The 15098-nt window shown below is 42.9% G+C and overlaps 1 protein-coding gene across 5 annotated transcripts in view; it reads right to left on the reverse strand.

The window, feature by feature from the left end:
• The window catches only part of LOC132866998 (neutral cholesterol ester hydrolase 1-like), a 38161-nt gene extending 24163 nt beyond the window's left edge, over positions 1-13998 (reverse strand). The window contains exons 1-6 of one of the 5 annotated variants that reach the window (XM_060899664.1): positions 13797-13885; positions 11174-11385; positions 10873-10949; positions 9073-9301; positions 5011-5080; positions 4733-4904 (exon numbers count right to left, since the gene is read on the reverse strand). In XM_060899664.1, the coding sequence (XP_060755647.1) occupies positions 4733-4904; positions 5011-5080; positions 9073-9265 (435 nt within the window). In that variant the 5' untranslated portion in view covers positions 9266-9301; positions 10873-10949; positions 11174-11385; positions 13797-13885. Of the gene's footprint in view, positions 1-4732; positions 4905-5010; positions 5081-9072; positions 10950-11173; positions 11386-13796 lie in introns of all 5 variants that reach the window. The other 4 variants (XM_060899665.1, XM_060899666.1, XM_060899667.1 and 1 more) reach the window with 4 other exon arrangements.
• Between the last annotated feature and the right edge of the window lie 1100 nt (positions 13999-15098).

Genomic DNA, 15098 nt, shown 5'->3' on the forward strand with positions numbered 1-15098 from the left:
CCACCCCGTTATTCACATTATTGTCGCACAATTAAAATGTGCCAAATCAGTCGGCTGGTGGGTTTTCAAAATAATAAATACATATTCTACGGAGCGTATTTCCCACGTGAATAAATACAAAGTACTTTGTATCTGCTACATCTTTCAGTTATTTTAAATACTTTCTTCTTTGCCGTTGCCTTTTATTCAACCAAATTTGTGGCTTTTGATTAATTCCTCGCTCTGCACTGTAACTTTTATTCTTGTATTTTATTGGTCATCCTATTTTAGCTTTTTTCTATTCTCTTACTATTTTTAATCAAATATTTTCTCATTGCTACACTGGGTGCTCCTCTCTGTCATAATTCTCACTATACATTCGGACAGCACGACAAAATGGTGAACTCACTATATAGTCCACTACTTGTGAGTAGTGAGTGATTTCAGACAGCATATGTCTTGTATGATGAGCACGCACAGGAGAATGTTGGACTTGGGATAGAGCCCTACCAGCTTGAGCCGCACCAGGACTGTTGCATTGACAACCACTATTTAATACTGTAGCAAAATTAACCAGGAATAAGTCCACTTATATGCACACATGCACACCTGTAGTATGTAGTAGCAACGACTTCATGAATTTTTTTTTTAATGACAAAATTGAGAATATCAGACAAAAAATTCAAACTACTAATTTAAGGTCAGACAATGTAAGTGACCCTGTAGATAACAATATAACTGCATCAGATCAGCAATTAGAATGTTTTACTCCCCTTAGAGAAACTGAATTACTTTCATTAATCTCCGCATCAAAAGCCTCAACTTGTGTACTAGATCCCTTACCTACACATCTATTCAAACAGATAATACCTGAAGTAATTGAACCGCTTCTAAAAATAATCAATTCTTCTCTTAGGATTGGCTATGTACCCAAATCCTTTAAACTAGCAGTTATCAAACCCCTGATTAAAAACCTGACCTTGATCCCTGTCAGCTGTCCAATTAATCAGCCAATATCAAACCTCCCCTTTATCTCCAAGATCCTTGAAAAAGCTGTGGCACAGCAGTTATGCTCATATTTACATAGGAATAACATCCATGAAATGTATCAGTCAGGATTTAGACATCATAGCACAGAGACAGCTCTGGTTAAAGTAGTAAATGACCTACTGTTAACGTCTGATCAGGGCTGTGTCTTGCTGCTTGTGTTGCTTGACCTTAGTGCAGCATTTGATACCATTGATCATTCCATTCTTCTGGATAGACTAGAAAATGTTGAGAGTTAAAGGAATGGCCCTCTCCTGGCTCAGGTCTTATTTAACTGATCGCTATCAGTATGTTGATGTAAATGGTGATTTTTCTAGACGTACTGAGGTAAAGTTTGGTGTTCCACAAGGTTCTGTCATGGGTCCACTGCTTTTTTCTTTATGTTACCTCTGGGAGATATTATTCGTAAACATTGTATTAGTTTCCACTGTTATGTTGATGACACACAGTTGTATGTTTCTGCAAAACCTGATGAGAGACACCAGCTTAATAGAATTAAGGAATGTGTGAAGGACATTAGACACTGGATGCTTATTTACTTCCTTCTGCTTAACTCTGACAAGACTGAAGTACTTTTACTAGGACCACATGCAGCTAGAAGTAAGTTTTCTGATTACACAGTAACTCTGGATATCCTTTCTGTTTCTTCACGTGCAGCAGTAAAAGACCTCGGAGTGATTATTGACCCCAATCTTTCATTTGAAACTCACATTGATAACATCACCCGGATAGCTTTCTTTCATCTCAGAAATATTGCTAAGAAATTTAATGTCACTACATGATGTGGAAAAACTAGTTCATGCTTTCATTACCTCCAGGTTGGATTATTGTAATGCCTTACTGTCTGAATGCTCCAATAAGTGCATAAACAAGCTCCAGTTAGTTCAAAATGCAGCAGCAAGAGTCCTTACTAGAACTAGAAAATATGACCACATCACTGTCTTATCCACACTGCATTGGCTCCCAATCAAATTTTGTATTGATTATAAAATACTACTATTGACCTTCAAAGCACTGAATGGTCTCGCACCACAGTACCTGAGTGAACTTCTGGTCCTCTATGACCCGCCACGCCTACTGAGATCAAAAGGTGCAGGCTATCTGCTGGTACCTCATATAGTGAAGGCTACATCAGGGGGCAGAGCCTTTTCTTACAAAGCCCCACAGTTATGGAACAGCCTTCCAAGTAGTGTTCGGGAATCAGACACAGTCTCAGCGTTTAAATATTGGCTGAAAACATATCTGTTTAGTCAAGCCTTTTGTTAATGGTGTTTATGAGGTAAAGGAGTAGATCTGGAGGGTCGTCAGAGTGTTTTGGTAAACTGGGATGTATGGATGCTGTCAGTCCCCCACTCGCTTGCTCACTCAAGTTTGTTGACGGTGTAGTGGCTGGCTGCTTTATGTCCTGGGGCTCCCTCATGCCTGTGTTACCTTCTGGCCCTCCCCTTTTAGTTATGCTGTCATAGTTAGTTGCCGGAGTCCCTGCTTGTACTCAGTGCAAAATGTATACTGTTCCTACTTATTCAGGTGACATTGGGCATACCTAACAACCTGTGTTTTCTCTCTCTCTCTCTCTCCCCCCCAAAATCTGTCCCTCTGAGTTACATGTCGGTCCTGGGATTGAGATGCTGACCTCTTCTGCTCCTTGGACCTGCCTGATCCATCTTGGTGTCCTGTGTCTGGTTGGAGTCTCATCGCATCGCTCCTGTGGAGGACAGCCCCATGTGGACAGTTGAAAGTCACACTTGGAGGACGCTCTGGACACTTACTGTAATGCTTTTATGGCTGAGGACTACAGCTGACTTGCTAACTTTAGGACTGCAGTTGTCATGAACAGTTTTGCACTCAAGTTTCCATCAGTGAAGAGATAGAACATCAACGAAACTGACTTCATGTTAAAACTGTAATAGTCATGTTGTCTGTTGTTGCCCAAATGAGGATGGGTTCCCTTTTGAGTCTGGTTCCTCTCGAGGTTTCTTCCTCATGTCGTCTGAGGGAGTTTTTCCTTGCCACCGTCGCCACAGGCTTGCTCATTGGGGATAAAATTAGCTCATGTTTTAAGTTGTTCAAATTCTGTAAAAGCTGCTTTGTGATAATGTTTATTGCTAAAAGCGCTATACAAATAAACTTGACAAACCAGGTGAGAGTGAGTGACTGCCACACAGATCTCGGCAAGCTGACATGGTGGAGGGAGGATGTTAACAGACCACCTGTTTTTGTTTACATTAATTACCAATACCAGCTGTTGTTAGAATCTTTTACTGATGTAATTGTTAGTATAATAGTAATTCCTGTCAATAAGTTATAACTCAGGCCAAGATAAAATAATTGTTTTTGTTCCAATTTGGCAGTTGCCTACTGAATACTGACCTCCCAAAAGCACAGTGTGGCACAGAGAGATGTTGCTTACTGTAGACAATTGTAGTGGAAAGTAGTCACTAGACTGCAGCCAGGGCACCAGAAGAGTGCTAGTGTAGATCAACTCACTTATTTTATTACCTGAATGCTAAAATAAAATATTTTCCCAGCTACGCAAGAGTACCTACCCACTGTTCAAGCCTGTGTTTGTCATTATTTTCAAGCATTTTCAACATTCTGGAGTAATGGAGTATGTGTACAATAGTGTGTGCCATCTGTCTGCCAGATTGCCTCCCCCCCCACAGAGCCATAAAGATTGACTTTAGTTAGAGGTCAGTATTATTTTAAAACCTCAGTATTGTAAAAGTACCACAAAGAAATACTGCATTAATACCATAATATCTGTAAATAAACTGCCATGTTATTATGTGACTGGGTGTGTCTGTATTCCTTTGGTAGTAATGGAAAATGATGTTTAAAAAGTCCTGGTTTCAGAAGCTGTGTGCACACTTCCAGTTTCTGGAGATTCCCTGATCTACGTCACAACAAGGCACTGCAGTTCCTGTCTGCTACATCGTGCCGCTTTGGTGGTGGGGTTTTTTTTTCCCCTTTTTTTTTTTTTATTATCAAAGGCTTATTATTCATAAATCACATTGTGGGTGGAAATTATCATAACTATATTTTCACTGAGTCATAATTCCCTATGGATGAATTTCAGTGTCTTGTATTACTTTTAAGAAGCAAGCAAGCACACTAACAAAATAAAACCTTTAAAGCTGGTAACCCAGTTTTCCCAGTAATTCACTTTTCATATCCTGATGTCTTATCTTATGTCTTTATATAGCTTCAACCACACACACACACACACACACACCATGCAGAATGAAACAGTATGCTGAGGAGGAACACATGGAGCTCAGGGTTTATGTTGCTGATGTTCTGAATCAGGGCGGCACGGTGGTGTAGTGGTTAGCGCTGTCGCTTCACAGCAAGAGGGTCCGGGTTTGAGCCCCGTGGCCAGCCAGGGCCTTTCTGTGCGGAGTTTGCATGTTCTCCCCATATCCGCGTGGGTTTCCTCCGGGTTTCCCCCACAGTCCAAAGACATGCAGGTTAGGTTAACTGGTGACTCTAAATTGACCGTAGGTGTGAATGGTTGTCTGTATCCATGTGTCAGCCCTGTGATGACCTGGCGACTTGTCCAGGGTGTACCCCGCCTTTCGCCCGTAGTCAGCTGGGATAGGCTCCAGCTTGCCTGCGACCCTGTAGAACAGGATAAAGCGGCTAGAGATAATGAGACGAGATGTTCTGAATCATGCTGACGAAGCCATCAGTGTTTTCACACATTTACCTCTTGAGCCACGGCAGCAGCAAGGTTCCCGCCGGCACTGTCACCTGACACAGCCAACCTGCGAGGATCCATGGAGAACCTTGTCAGAACCTCATCTGTCAGGATGTTCCTGCAGGCCTGGATCGCATCCTCGTACTGACCTGGGAAATAAACCTCAGGGGCGAGTCTGTAACTGGAAAGGCAGGACAGGAAGGACTTTAGTGTGTGTGTGTGTGTGTGTGTTGTAAAATATAAAAATCACCAGCAGGTCAAAGTGTAATGAACTGTTTAACACTCACTCCACAGATATGACGACTGCATCCAGCTCCTCAGCCATTGTCCTGCACAGGAGGTCATATGATCGCATTCCTAATGGACAAGGAACAAAAATAAAGACAATTCAACAAAGCGTGAGAACTGGAGGAGAGAATTCAGGAAAAAAAAGCAAATGTAGAAGTAACATTCTTTCTCAAAGCGTTTTTGGATGAAACCCACATCGGTGATTGTGTAATTATAGGTTGTGTAGATTTGTATTAAAATAGCTCAAGCTGCTGTTCACATAAAAGCTCAGTGTGCACTTTTAGCTCATTAAGTTTAATTACCTTCATTACACTAAAACCTTTTAATTGTGAGCTCAGGGTTAGGGTGGGGTCACAGTGTGCTCTGCATAAAGCTTCATCATGAGACGTTAGAAAGAGCAGCAAGCATCACACAGACATGCTAACCCCTCATACACACACACACCTCTCCATCGTGCAACATCTGCAAGTCAGGGAGGGTGAAGTACGTCCTCAGAGAGGCATAAAGCCACCAAGTGCATCTTTGTAAACTGCTGCATCACACACACTGTGCTTTCTACCCTCTTCCACATAAACAGATGCCCATGATTGGCTCATGTCACTGTGTGAGCTGAGAGTGTGGCTGTTTATGGTATCATCAGGATTCGAAAGTGCAGTCTCTGGATGATGGCCAACACTTTTCCGCTGCACCACTCAGGAGCTTGTCCTGGGTTTTTGAGATTTACTTCCTGGTTACAAATTTCAGTCTGGATTCTGTATTCACTCCGCTGTTGTGTTTCAGTCTTTAAGCCTCTGTTTGTTTTAGAACAACTCTGAACATATCAGTAAACTACACTATTGCTTTCCTACAAAATGAGGTGATTGTCATGTTTATAACAGGTGTATGTGTACTTATGAGGACATTAATCAAAATTAATATGCTACAGTATCAGTCCACAGCGAGGTGACTGCAATAAAACACCAAAGTGAAGAACCGCAGGATGGATGCTGGCCATGTTCTCAGCTGACACAACTTTCGTGTGATTGTGTTTGATTTTATTTGATGTTACACACACAAGGAAAGTCTGAATTTTTACCCACTAATCCATCTAGATGTAAAACATCTCTGCTGTTCAGTTTCTCTGTTCATGGTTAAATCAAAACATTTTGGAGTGTGTATATTTATTCATTCTCTCACACACATACAGCTTTGTTCTCTAAAGTTTCAAATTAAAGGAACAGTCCACCGTACTTCCATAATGAAATATGCTCTTATCTGAATTGAGACGAGCTGCTCCGTACCTCTCCGAGCTTTGCGCGACCTCCCAGTCAGTCAGACGCAGTCAGACGCGCTGTCACTCCTGTTAGCAATGCAGCGCATTGATACGGAGCTCAGATATCAATGCGCTGCCGAAGCGCGCAGAAGGTGTTAGTACGCCTGTCATTATAGTGCGGACTTTCCATAGCATAGAAAATCACTACGTTTCAATTTGTGTAACTGAACTTGTTTCATATCACTGGTCATATAAACCTATGTAAACAGGAAAAACGTGGAAGAGTTTGGTCGCATCTAACTACAGCCCCAAAAAATACCATTGGCCATACTGAGCCTAGCTACATTGCTAACAGGAGTGACAGCGCGTCTGACTGACTGGGATGTCGCGCAAAGCTCGGAGAGGTACGGAGCAGCTTGTCTCAATTCAGATAAGAGCATATTTCATTATGGAAGTACGGTGGACTGTTCCTTTAAAGTGCTGATGACACAAACATGACTCTATGCAATTTCTTAAACTATACAACATGGCAAACATGTTAGATTTCTGTTATAATTACGTGAAAAGAAGCTGTTGTTACGCGAATATCCAACTTGTAATCGCACAGCGCAAGAAAACTGGGTCCGTGGCTCGCGGCCATGTTGTGACGTCAGTGGAAGAACACGCTGCGCTTCACTGGCTGTTCTACTCTGGTGCTACTCAATGGAAATGGCGCATAAAAACGCAGGTGAACTCTCTAGTGCTAGCTCTTCCTCTTCTGGGAGTCTAGAATTGTGTTGATCTCTTCCGAATAGAATCTATGATAGCCTACCCTCTTTACCCTTTGCCTCTCGTTGCTAGGCAGCAGTTACATGAAAGCCGCAAGCTTTCACAAGCAAATACATGACTGATATCACGCCGACTTTATGATTACATTTATGATTATCATGTAGAATCTATAGCTCTACGTACCTTTATCTTATGTCGTTTCACAACACATGTTCTGACAGGAGGACTGTCTTTGGATCCAGCATAGCTACTAGTAGACCCCCTCCGGAATACTGGCAGTGTTGCCAGATTGGGAGGTTTCCCGCCCAGTTGGGCGGTCTCAAGTGCATTTTGGTGGGTTTTGAACATATTTTGGGCTGGAAAACTTCAGCAGTATCTGGCAACAGATACTGTTGACGTTTTCCAGCCCAAAATATGTTCAAAATGCACTTGAGACTGCCCAACTGGGAGGGAAACCTCCCAATCTGGCAACACTGTGTAGGCACTGCTGATGGTAGTAACACACGTTTGTGCTGAACTGCACACCCAAGAGATTCTTTTAAGCTGGGAAGGGTGTCAAAACAATCCAAATCGAAGTGTTCAGAGCACAGGACGGATGTTGGTGAGGGCTCCCACTTGTCACAAGTGCGCCTGACTTGCTTCACCCACTTCGCATGCAGCTCGGAATCTCTGGGAAACTTGAATAAACTTACCCCATCCTTGTGGGTTTTGGAGCAAAAGCCGGCAACACAACGCAAAGGCATTTTTTTAATTATATATATATATATATATATATATATATATATATATATATATATATATATATATATATATATATATATATATACACACACACACACATATACACACATATATATACACACACACACACACACACACACACACACTAAGTAACTTTAAAAACGCACAATGGAATTCAACACGATATCACTTTAGATCCATGCATATATTTGAAATTTATGATATTGTATGTAATGCACACACATCTTGAAACATCGATAAAGGACATTTATTGTCAAACTCAAGAATTAATTCACAATAAAAAAATTCAAAGTGACAGAATCTCCGTCATGCTGGAGATTCTGGGTCTGTGTCGTCCAGGGGTCTCAGCAGCAGTGACTGAGGGTGTCAGGAATCTGTCATGGAGGTGAGCTAGCCTGATGTGCTGATCCTGAACTGGCGTCGTGACTCGAGGCTGACCAGGGCGTGGACGATCCCTGGTGCTCCCTGTCTGTCTGTAACGCTGACTCAAACGGGAAATGGTCGAATGATGAACACCGAAGTGCCGGGCGACCTCTGTCTGTGTACTTCCGGCACGCAACATCCCGATGGCCTGTTCACGTTGATTTTGGCTTAGGCGTGGCATCTTCAATAATGACAATTTTCCCATCATTTCCCCCGGGTATTTATAGGCAAGATTGTGTGTGTACAGTGTATGCAAAATTTGTTTGAAAATTAAAGCCTGTCCATGTCATTGACTACCCGAGTCATATTGTACGTTATTGAGTACAACTCCCTTAAATTCTGATTTGAGCACAGATTTGGAACTTATTCGGGCGGAACGAAGTTATTTTTCCATTGTGATATATTTCTTTTCTTCTTGAGATAAACTCAGTACGAATTCAGCAAGTTTTATCAATGTGCGTTTTTAAAGTTACTTAGTGTGTGTATATATATATATATATAAATAAAATGTCTAATAAAAATACTAATAATGATAAACTGAACACCTGTCGCATCAACAACAAACTGGTAAGTTAGGAGGAAGGTTCTTTCGCTGACGTCATATAGCTCCTCCTCCTCCTCCTGGGTGCTGCAGCCCCGTCAAATTTGCCCAAATAGCCGCGTTTATCATCATAACTTGTAAAATAGGCGCCTTCGTGAATTAATATATGGATCATCGGGAATTACTTTTTATATGTTATAAAACATCGCCAAAGATGTCAAAAACGTGTCATCAGCACTTTAAAGTGACTTGATTTTTTTTTTTTATAAAACAAGCCTGGCCACTCGGGGGCACTTTTCAGTGACTTCCACTCACGTGCACTGCCCAGTGCCCAGCCTCCTCCGTGGAAATAAACAACTCCTCGTCTGAGACGCCATGGCCCTGGAACTGTGGACTCAAACACACGAGCCTGAACTCCTGAGAAGGTTGCATCTGTGACGCGAACAGAGTCACTGGAGCATGGTGCTCGCAGCTCAGCAAATAACGCCATGTGGTTCAGGACACACATCTGATTACTGAGGCCAAGATCCTGAACCAACTTCGCCTAAAAAACAAGGAAACACCGACAGTCAAAAATCCCTTTCATTGAAGTGGCAGGTTTTAATTCAGCAGGATTTTCATGCTAATGTTTAAAAATAATGAAAAGACTTGCAAAGGTTAAATCTGAGTTTTGAAAAGAAAGACAGGAAGGAAATGTAGAGATTCCACACAGAGCACGCAAGTCACATCACCTTTCCTCACACACCCTGATGAACTGCAGAATACACACACCTGAAATCTCACAGATATAACTCGAGGAGCAGAAACACTCCAAGGATTGTGGTGTAACAACTAATGAAAATCCTGAAGTATGTGCACCCTGTTTCAGTTCACCATCACTTTGCAGTACCCATGAAGGTGGGAGCAGTGAGAATCACGAGGTCTTGAAGATTCCACAGACATCCAACAGAACAAAGTCACACAGATACACAGCACAGATTTATTAATGCACTGTTCTAATACCTTACCGTTTCTATAGCAACGACTCATTCACAGGGACTCGTACAGCAGAGCTCCTCAAACAAAATCATCAATAAAGTTTTCTTAAAGGACATGTTTCTGTATCATCTCTGGAAGGCGTCTCCAGTGTCAACACAGTGTAACAGTAAGAGGTGAAGCTGGAACTTTAAGTTTTCTGACATCTTCCGGACAGAGGGGTTTATACTTCTTTACAGTTTCTCAGTAACATGATGGAACAAGCTGCATGTCTTATTAACTTGAAGAATAAAGCGAGACTGGTGAGGGAGCGAGTGTTTACAGTGGCTATAATGCAAGTGACAACAGGACCTAACTCGTTTCACAAACATTCCACAACATTAACTCTAAAAAGACAAAAATGATCATTCAGATCCAAATCAGTGAAACAGTCCACAGGCTACCTGAGACACTTTTCAGATCTGAAGAACACCAATCAGCCCCAAACACAGCTCACACACAGTGACATAATGAGAACTGATTAGGGTGGGAGTGATTAGAAGTAACCATGGTAACAGTGCAGCATACTGGCGATGGAGACCTCTAGTGGTGAAATGAAGGACAAATGATTAATTAGATGATTAAAAATAGAGATACACAGACCCACTTTTTTCAGTTCCAGCCTGATTCTGATCCTTGAGTCTGGACATCTGCCAATACTAACACGGATACCGATAGCAGAGCAGGACAAAGAGAATCAGAGATGTGATAACATTACCAGCTCACTCAGTTTCAGACTAACAGTCCATGCTGTCGAGGGGCATGTTACAGCATCGTACCACAGGCTTAAAATGATCACATTCTGTGGAAAATTCATCGTCAAGAGAACAAATAGGCTTAACGATGTTATTTCCAGAAACACGTACTAATTGAGACAAATGACTTTTTACAAATATGATAATAATGGTACATGTTGCAATGCTGATTCATGGTCCAGAGCTCAGCCTGTATAACTCACTCACAGAATTCTGGGAGATGAAAAAAATCCTGGATATCTGTAGAATTTAATTACTAATTATTTAATTTGTCCAACAACATTTTGGCTGTGGGCTTAAAATTGCATTATGACATTTTCTGCTTGTTAAGATGTGTTGTGTCGACCTTCTGATACTGTTTCCGGGTCCAAACCTGCGCTGTCCAAGGCTCTCGACTCCAAGTCCAAAAAACTATTTTTCATTCTATGAAAGCAATAGAATTATAAGAACAGAATTATTCATTCTATGAAAAATAGAACAAACATTTCTATTCACCAGGTTTTGTTCTATTGTTTTCCATGTGATGAGAAAGAGAAGAGGAAATGACTGCAGCTGATAATGCAAGTTATGATTTTTAAACAAATGAAGAAGAACAAAGCTTGGTGGCAGTGTGTGCTAACATTAGCTAGCCAACCTGAAAACCTCACCGCTTCAGTGTTTTTAATCTGTTCAGGTGGAGCGTCCGCTGGACACGTCCCTGTGAATGAGCCAATCCTCTCCACTGTCAGGACCTGATGGAGCGTCTGGACTCGGAAACAGCTACATGTCGTCACATGTGGTGCCAGATTTAACTCATGGATAATTCATAAAAACATCAGACGATGGAATCTGGATTGGGATGTGAAGCTGGAACATCAGTCTGAGAAAAGGAAGAGCACCTTTGGTTGTTTTGAGGAGTAATGTAGCTGGTCAGGTGGAGTGCTGTAGTTACCTGTAACTCTGAATGTGAACATAAAAGAGTGGTTGTAAAGTCACCTGGTCAGTCACATCAGCTTCAGCCTGTTTGCTCATTTGGTTTTCATGTTTTTAACTTCGCTTTCTGTACACTTTATAAGTACCCATCCATCCATTATCTGTAGCCGCTTATCCTGTCCAACAGGGTCGCAGGCAAGCTGGAGCCTATCCCAGCTGACTATGGGCAAGAGGCAGGGTACACCCTAGACAAGTTGCCAGGTCATCACAGGGCTGACACAGAGACAGACAACCATTCACATCTACAGTCAATTTAGAGCCACCAATTATCCTAACCTGCATGTCTTTGGACTGTGGGGGAAACCAGAGCACCCAGAGGAAACCCACACAGACACGGGGAGAACATGCAAATTCCACACAGAAAGGCCCCCGTTGGCCTCTGGGCTCGAACCCAGTACCTTCTTAATGTGAGGCGAAAGCGCCAACCACTACACCACCATGCCACCCACTTTATAAGTATATTTCTGTATTTTTTTAAAAACCCGTACAAATCAGACAAAGATAGAAAAATCATTTAGGTCTCACGGAAGAAGTTAATTATTATTGTTTTTTTTGTTGTTTTTTAGGGGAAATTACTCACCTCCTTCTATCAGAAACCCCTCCCCCCACTTTGAATAAGGCCAAGTTTACATTAGACCGTATCTGTCTCGTTTTCTTCGTGGATGCACTGTCCGTTTACATTAAAACGCCTGGAAACGGGAATCCGTCAGGGTCCATGTATTCAATCCAGATCGTGTCTGGTCCGGTGCTGTGTAAACATTGAGAATACGCGGATACGCTGTGCTGAGCTCTAGCTGGCGTCGTCATTGGACAACGTCACTGTGACATCCACCTTCCTGATTCGCTGGCGTTGGTCATGTGACGCGACTGCTGAAAAACGGCGCGGACTTCCGCCTTGTATCACCTTTCATTAAAAAAAAAAAAAAAAAAAAAAAAGAGTATAAAAGTATGAAAATACTGCAAATACTGATGCAAATACTGCCCATTGTATAGTTATGATTGTCTTTAGGCTTGCCATCCTTCCACTTGCAAGTGGTAAGTGACCCGCATGCCCGACATGCTCTGAGATCACACACACAGCGGCTCAGTCCCAAATCACTGCTTGTGCGCTCCACTTGCACGCTCTGTGAGCTGCGCAGGGCCGGAGTGCGCACCCTCCAGAGGGCACTTGCTGTTCAGGGCGGAGTGATTTGGAGCGCAGGATGCCTGCGGAGCCGAACGTATCCGTGCATTGGCGTTGCTGTGTGCACGCAAATCGTGTATTGGCGTTGCTGTGTGCACGCTAATCGTTTTAAAAACGTTAATCTGATGATCCGCTGATACGGTCTAATGTAAACCCCACCTAAGGCTGATTGGCCCTTAACCTCCTAGGGCTTAGCGGTCACATGCGTGGACAGCACTTTATGGAAATTCGGAACAAGAATCCACATATGTGGACATACTTTTTCTCTAAAAGTACATCTTATCAAAAGATGATGCTTAGTTTTTATTCTAATCAGGTTCTAATAAGCCCAAATAGCAAAGAAAAATAAAAAATGCATGTAAAAAAAACAGCTTGGGCCTTAGGAGGTTAAAGAATCCTAAAGCCTTGAGAGGAAAAGTTTTTAATAAAAAGGTTCTTGTTTGGAATTTATCTTAAAGAAAAACACTCTGGTGTAGGGTTCTACAGAGAACTTTTAGGGTTCTGGGGTTCTAGATGTAACTTTTTTTTTTATTTGAAAAATTTATTTAGAAACTCAAAAGTGCCACACAGTGGTGTAATGTCGCTTCACAGCAAGAAGGTTCTGGGTTCGAGCCCAGCGGCCGGCGAAGACCTTTCTGTGTGGAGTTTGCATGTTCTCCCCGTGTCTGTGTGGGTTTCCTCCGGGTGCTCCGGTTTCCTCCACAGTCCAAGGACATGCAGGTTAGAATAATTGGTGGCTCTAAATTGACCGTAGGTGTGAATGTGAGTGTGAATGGTTGTTTGTCTCTATGTGTTAGCCCTGTGATGATCGAGCGACTGGTGTACCCCACCTCTCAGCCATAGTCAGCTGGGACAGGCTCCAGCTCGCCCGCGATCCTGCACACGATAAGCGGCTACGGAACTCCGAAAAGGTGAAAGGGCGTGTTTAAATGCATACATGCGTTCAGACACGCCCACGTGTGGCGCTCAAAGCCACACCCACCGCGCTGCGGCTTTCACGTGTGTTAGAATTTTGGACCAACACATACAGTGTAATAAGTGCGATAACGCGGTCATTCCCGAGTGAAAGCGCAGTCAGCTGGAGGACAAAAGCATTAGAACGGTACCGGACTCACCACCCATATCATGGACCGGAACACGGCGTCCAGCAGCAGCACCTTGCAGGGTTCGGCTATGGTTCCGGGAAGAGCAGGAGCTCTGAAGTAACACACAACTAAAGCCAACAACACTGAGAGCAGGATCAGCAAGCGCATCCTCATAACACACACTGACTTCTCTTTCAGTGTGTGTGTTTCTCCTCTTGTGGATCACCGGGTAATACGGATTATAACAACATACCACTTTTTAAAATAAAAGTCCTGCTGCATTAAATTGAAACACCAACTCTGTCATACAACCCCATGCACACCTCAGTACACACTACACAACCCTGTACACGCATCAGTACACACTACACAACCCCATATGCACCTCAGTACACACTACACAACCCCGTACACACCTCAGTACACACTACACAACCCTGTACACACCTCAGTACACACTACACAACGCCATACACACCTCAGTACACACTACACAACCCCGTATACACGTCAGGACACACTACACAACCCTGTACACACCTCAGTACACACTGCACAACCCTGTACACGCATCAATACACACTACACAACCCCATATGCACCTCAGTACACACTACACAACCCCATATGCACCTCAGTACACACTACACAACCCCATATGCACCTCAGTACACACTACACAACCCCATATGCACCTCAGTACACACTACACAACCCTGTACACGCATCAATACACACTACACAACCCTGTACACGCATCAATACACACTACACAACCCTGTACACGCATCAATACACACTACCCAACCCCATACACACCTCAGTACACACTACACAACCCCGTATATACGTCAGTACACACTACACAACCCTGTACACACCTCAGTACACACTACACAACCCTGTACACGCATCAATACACACTACCCAACCCCATACACACCTCAGTACACACTACACAACCCCGTATATACGTCAGTACACACTACACAACCCTGTACACACCTCAGTACACACTACACAACCCTGTACACGCATCAATACACACTACACAACCCCATACACACCTCAGTACACACTACACAACCCCGTATACACCTCAGTACACACTACACAACCCTGTACACACCTCAGTACACACTACACAACCCTGTACACGCATCAATACACACTACACAACCCCATATGCACCTCAGTACACACTACACAACCCCATACACACCTCAGTACACACTACACAACCCCGTACACGCATCAATACACACTACACAACCCCATATGCACCTCAGTACACACTACACAACCTCGTATACACCTCAGTACACACTACAC

This window comes from Neoarius graeffei, chromosome 19, assembly GCF_027579695.1.
Source record: "Neoarius graeffei isolate fNeoGra1 chromosome 19, fNeoGra1.pri, whole genome shotgun sequence".
Lineage (NCBI taxonomy): Eukaryota > Metazoa > Chordata > Actinopteri > Siluriformes > Ariidae > Neoarius > Neoarius graeffei.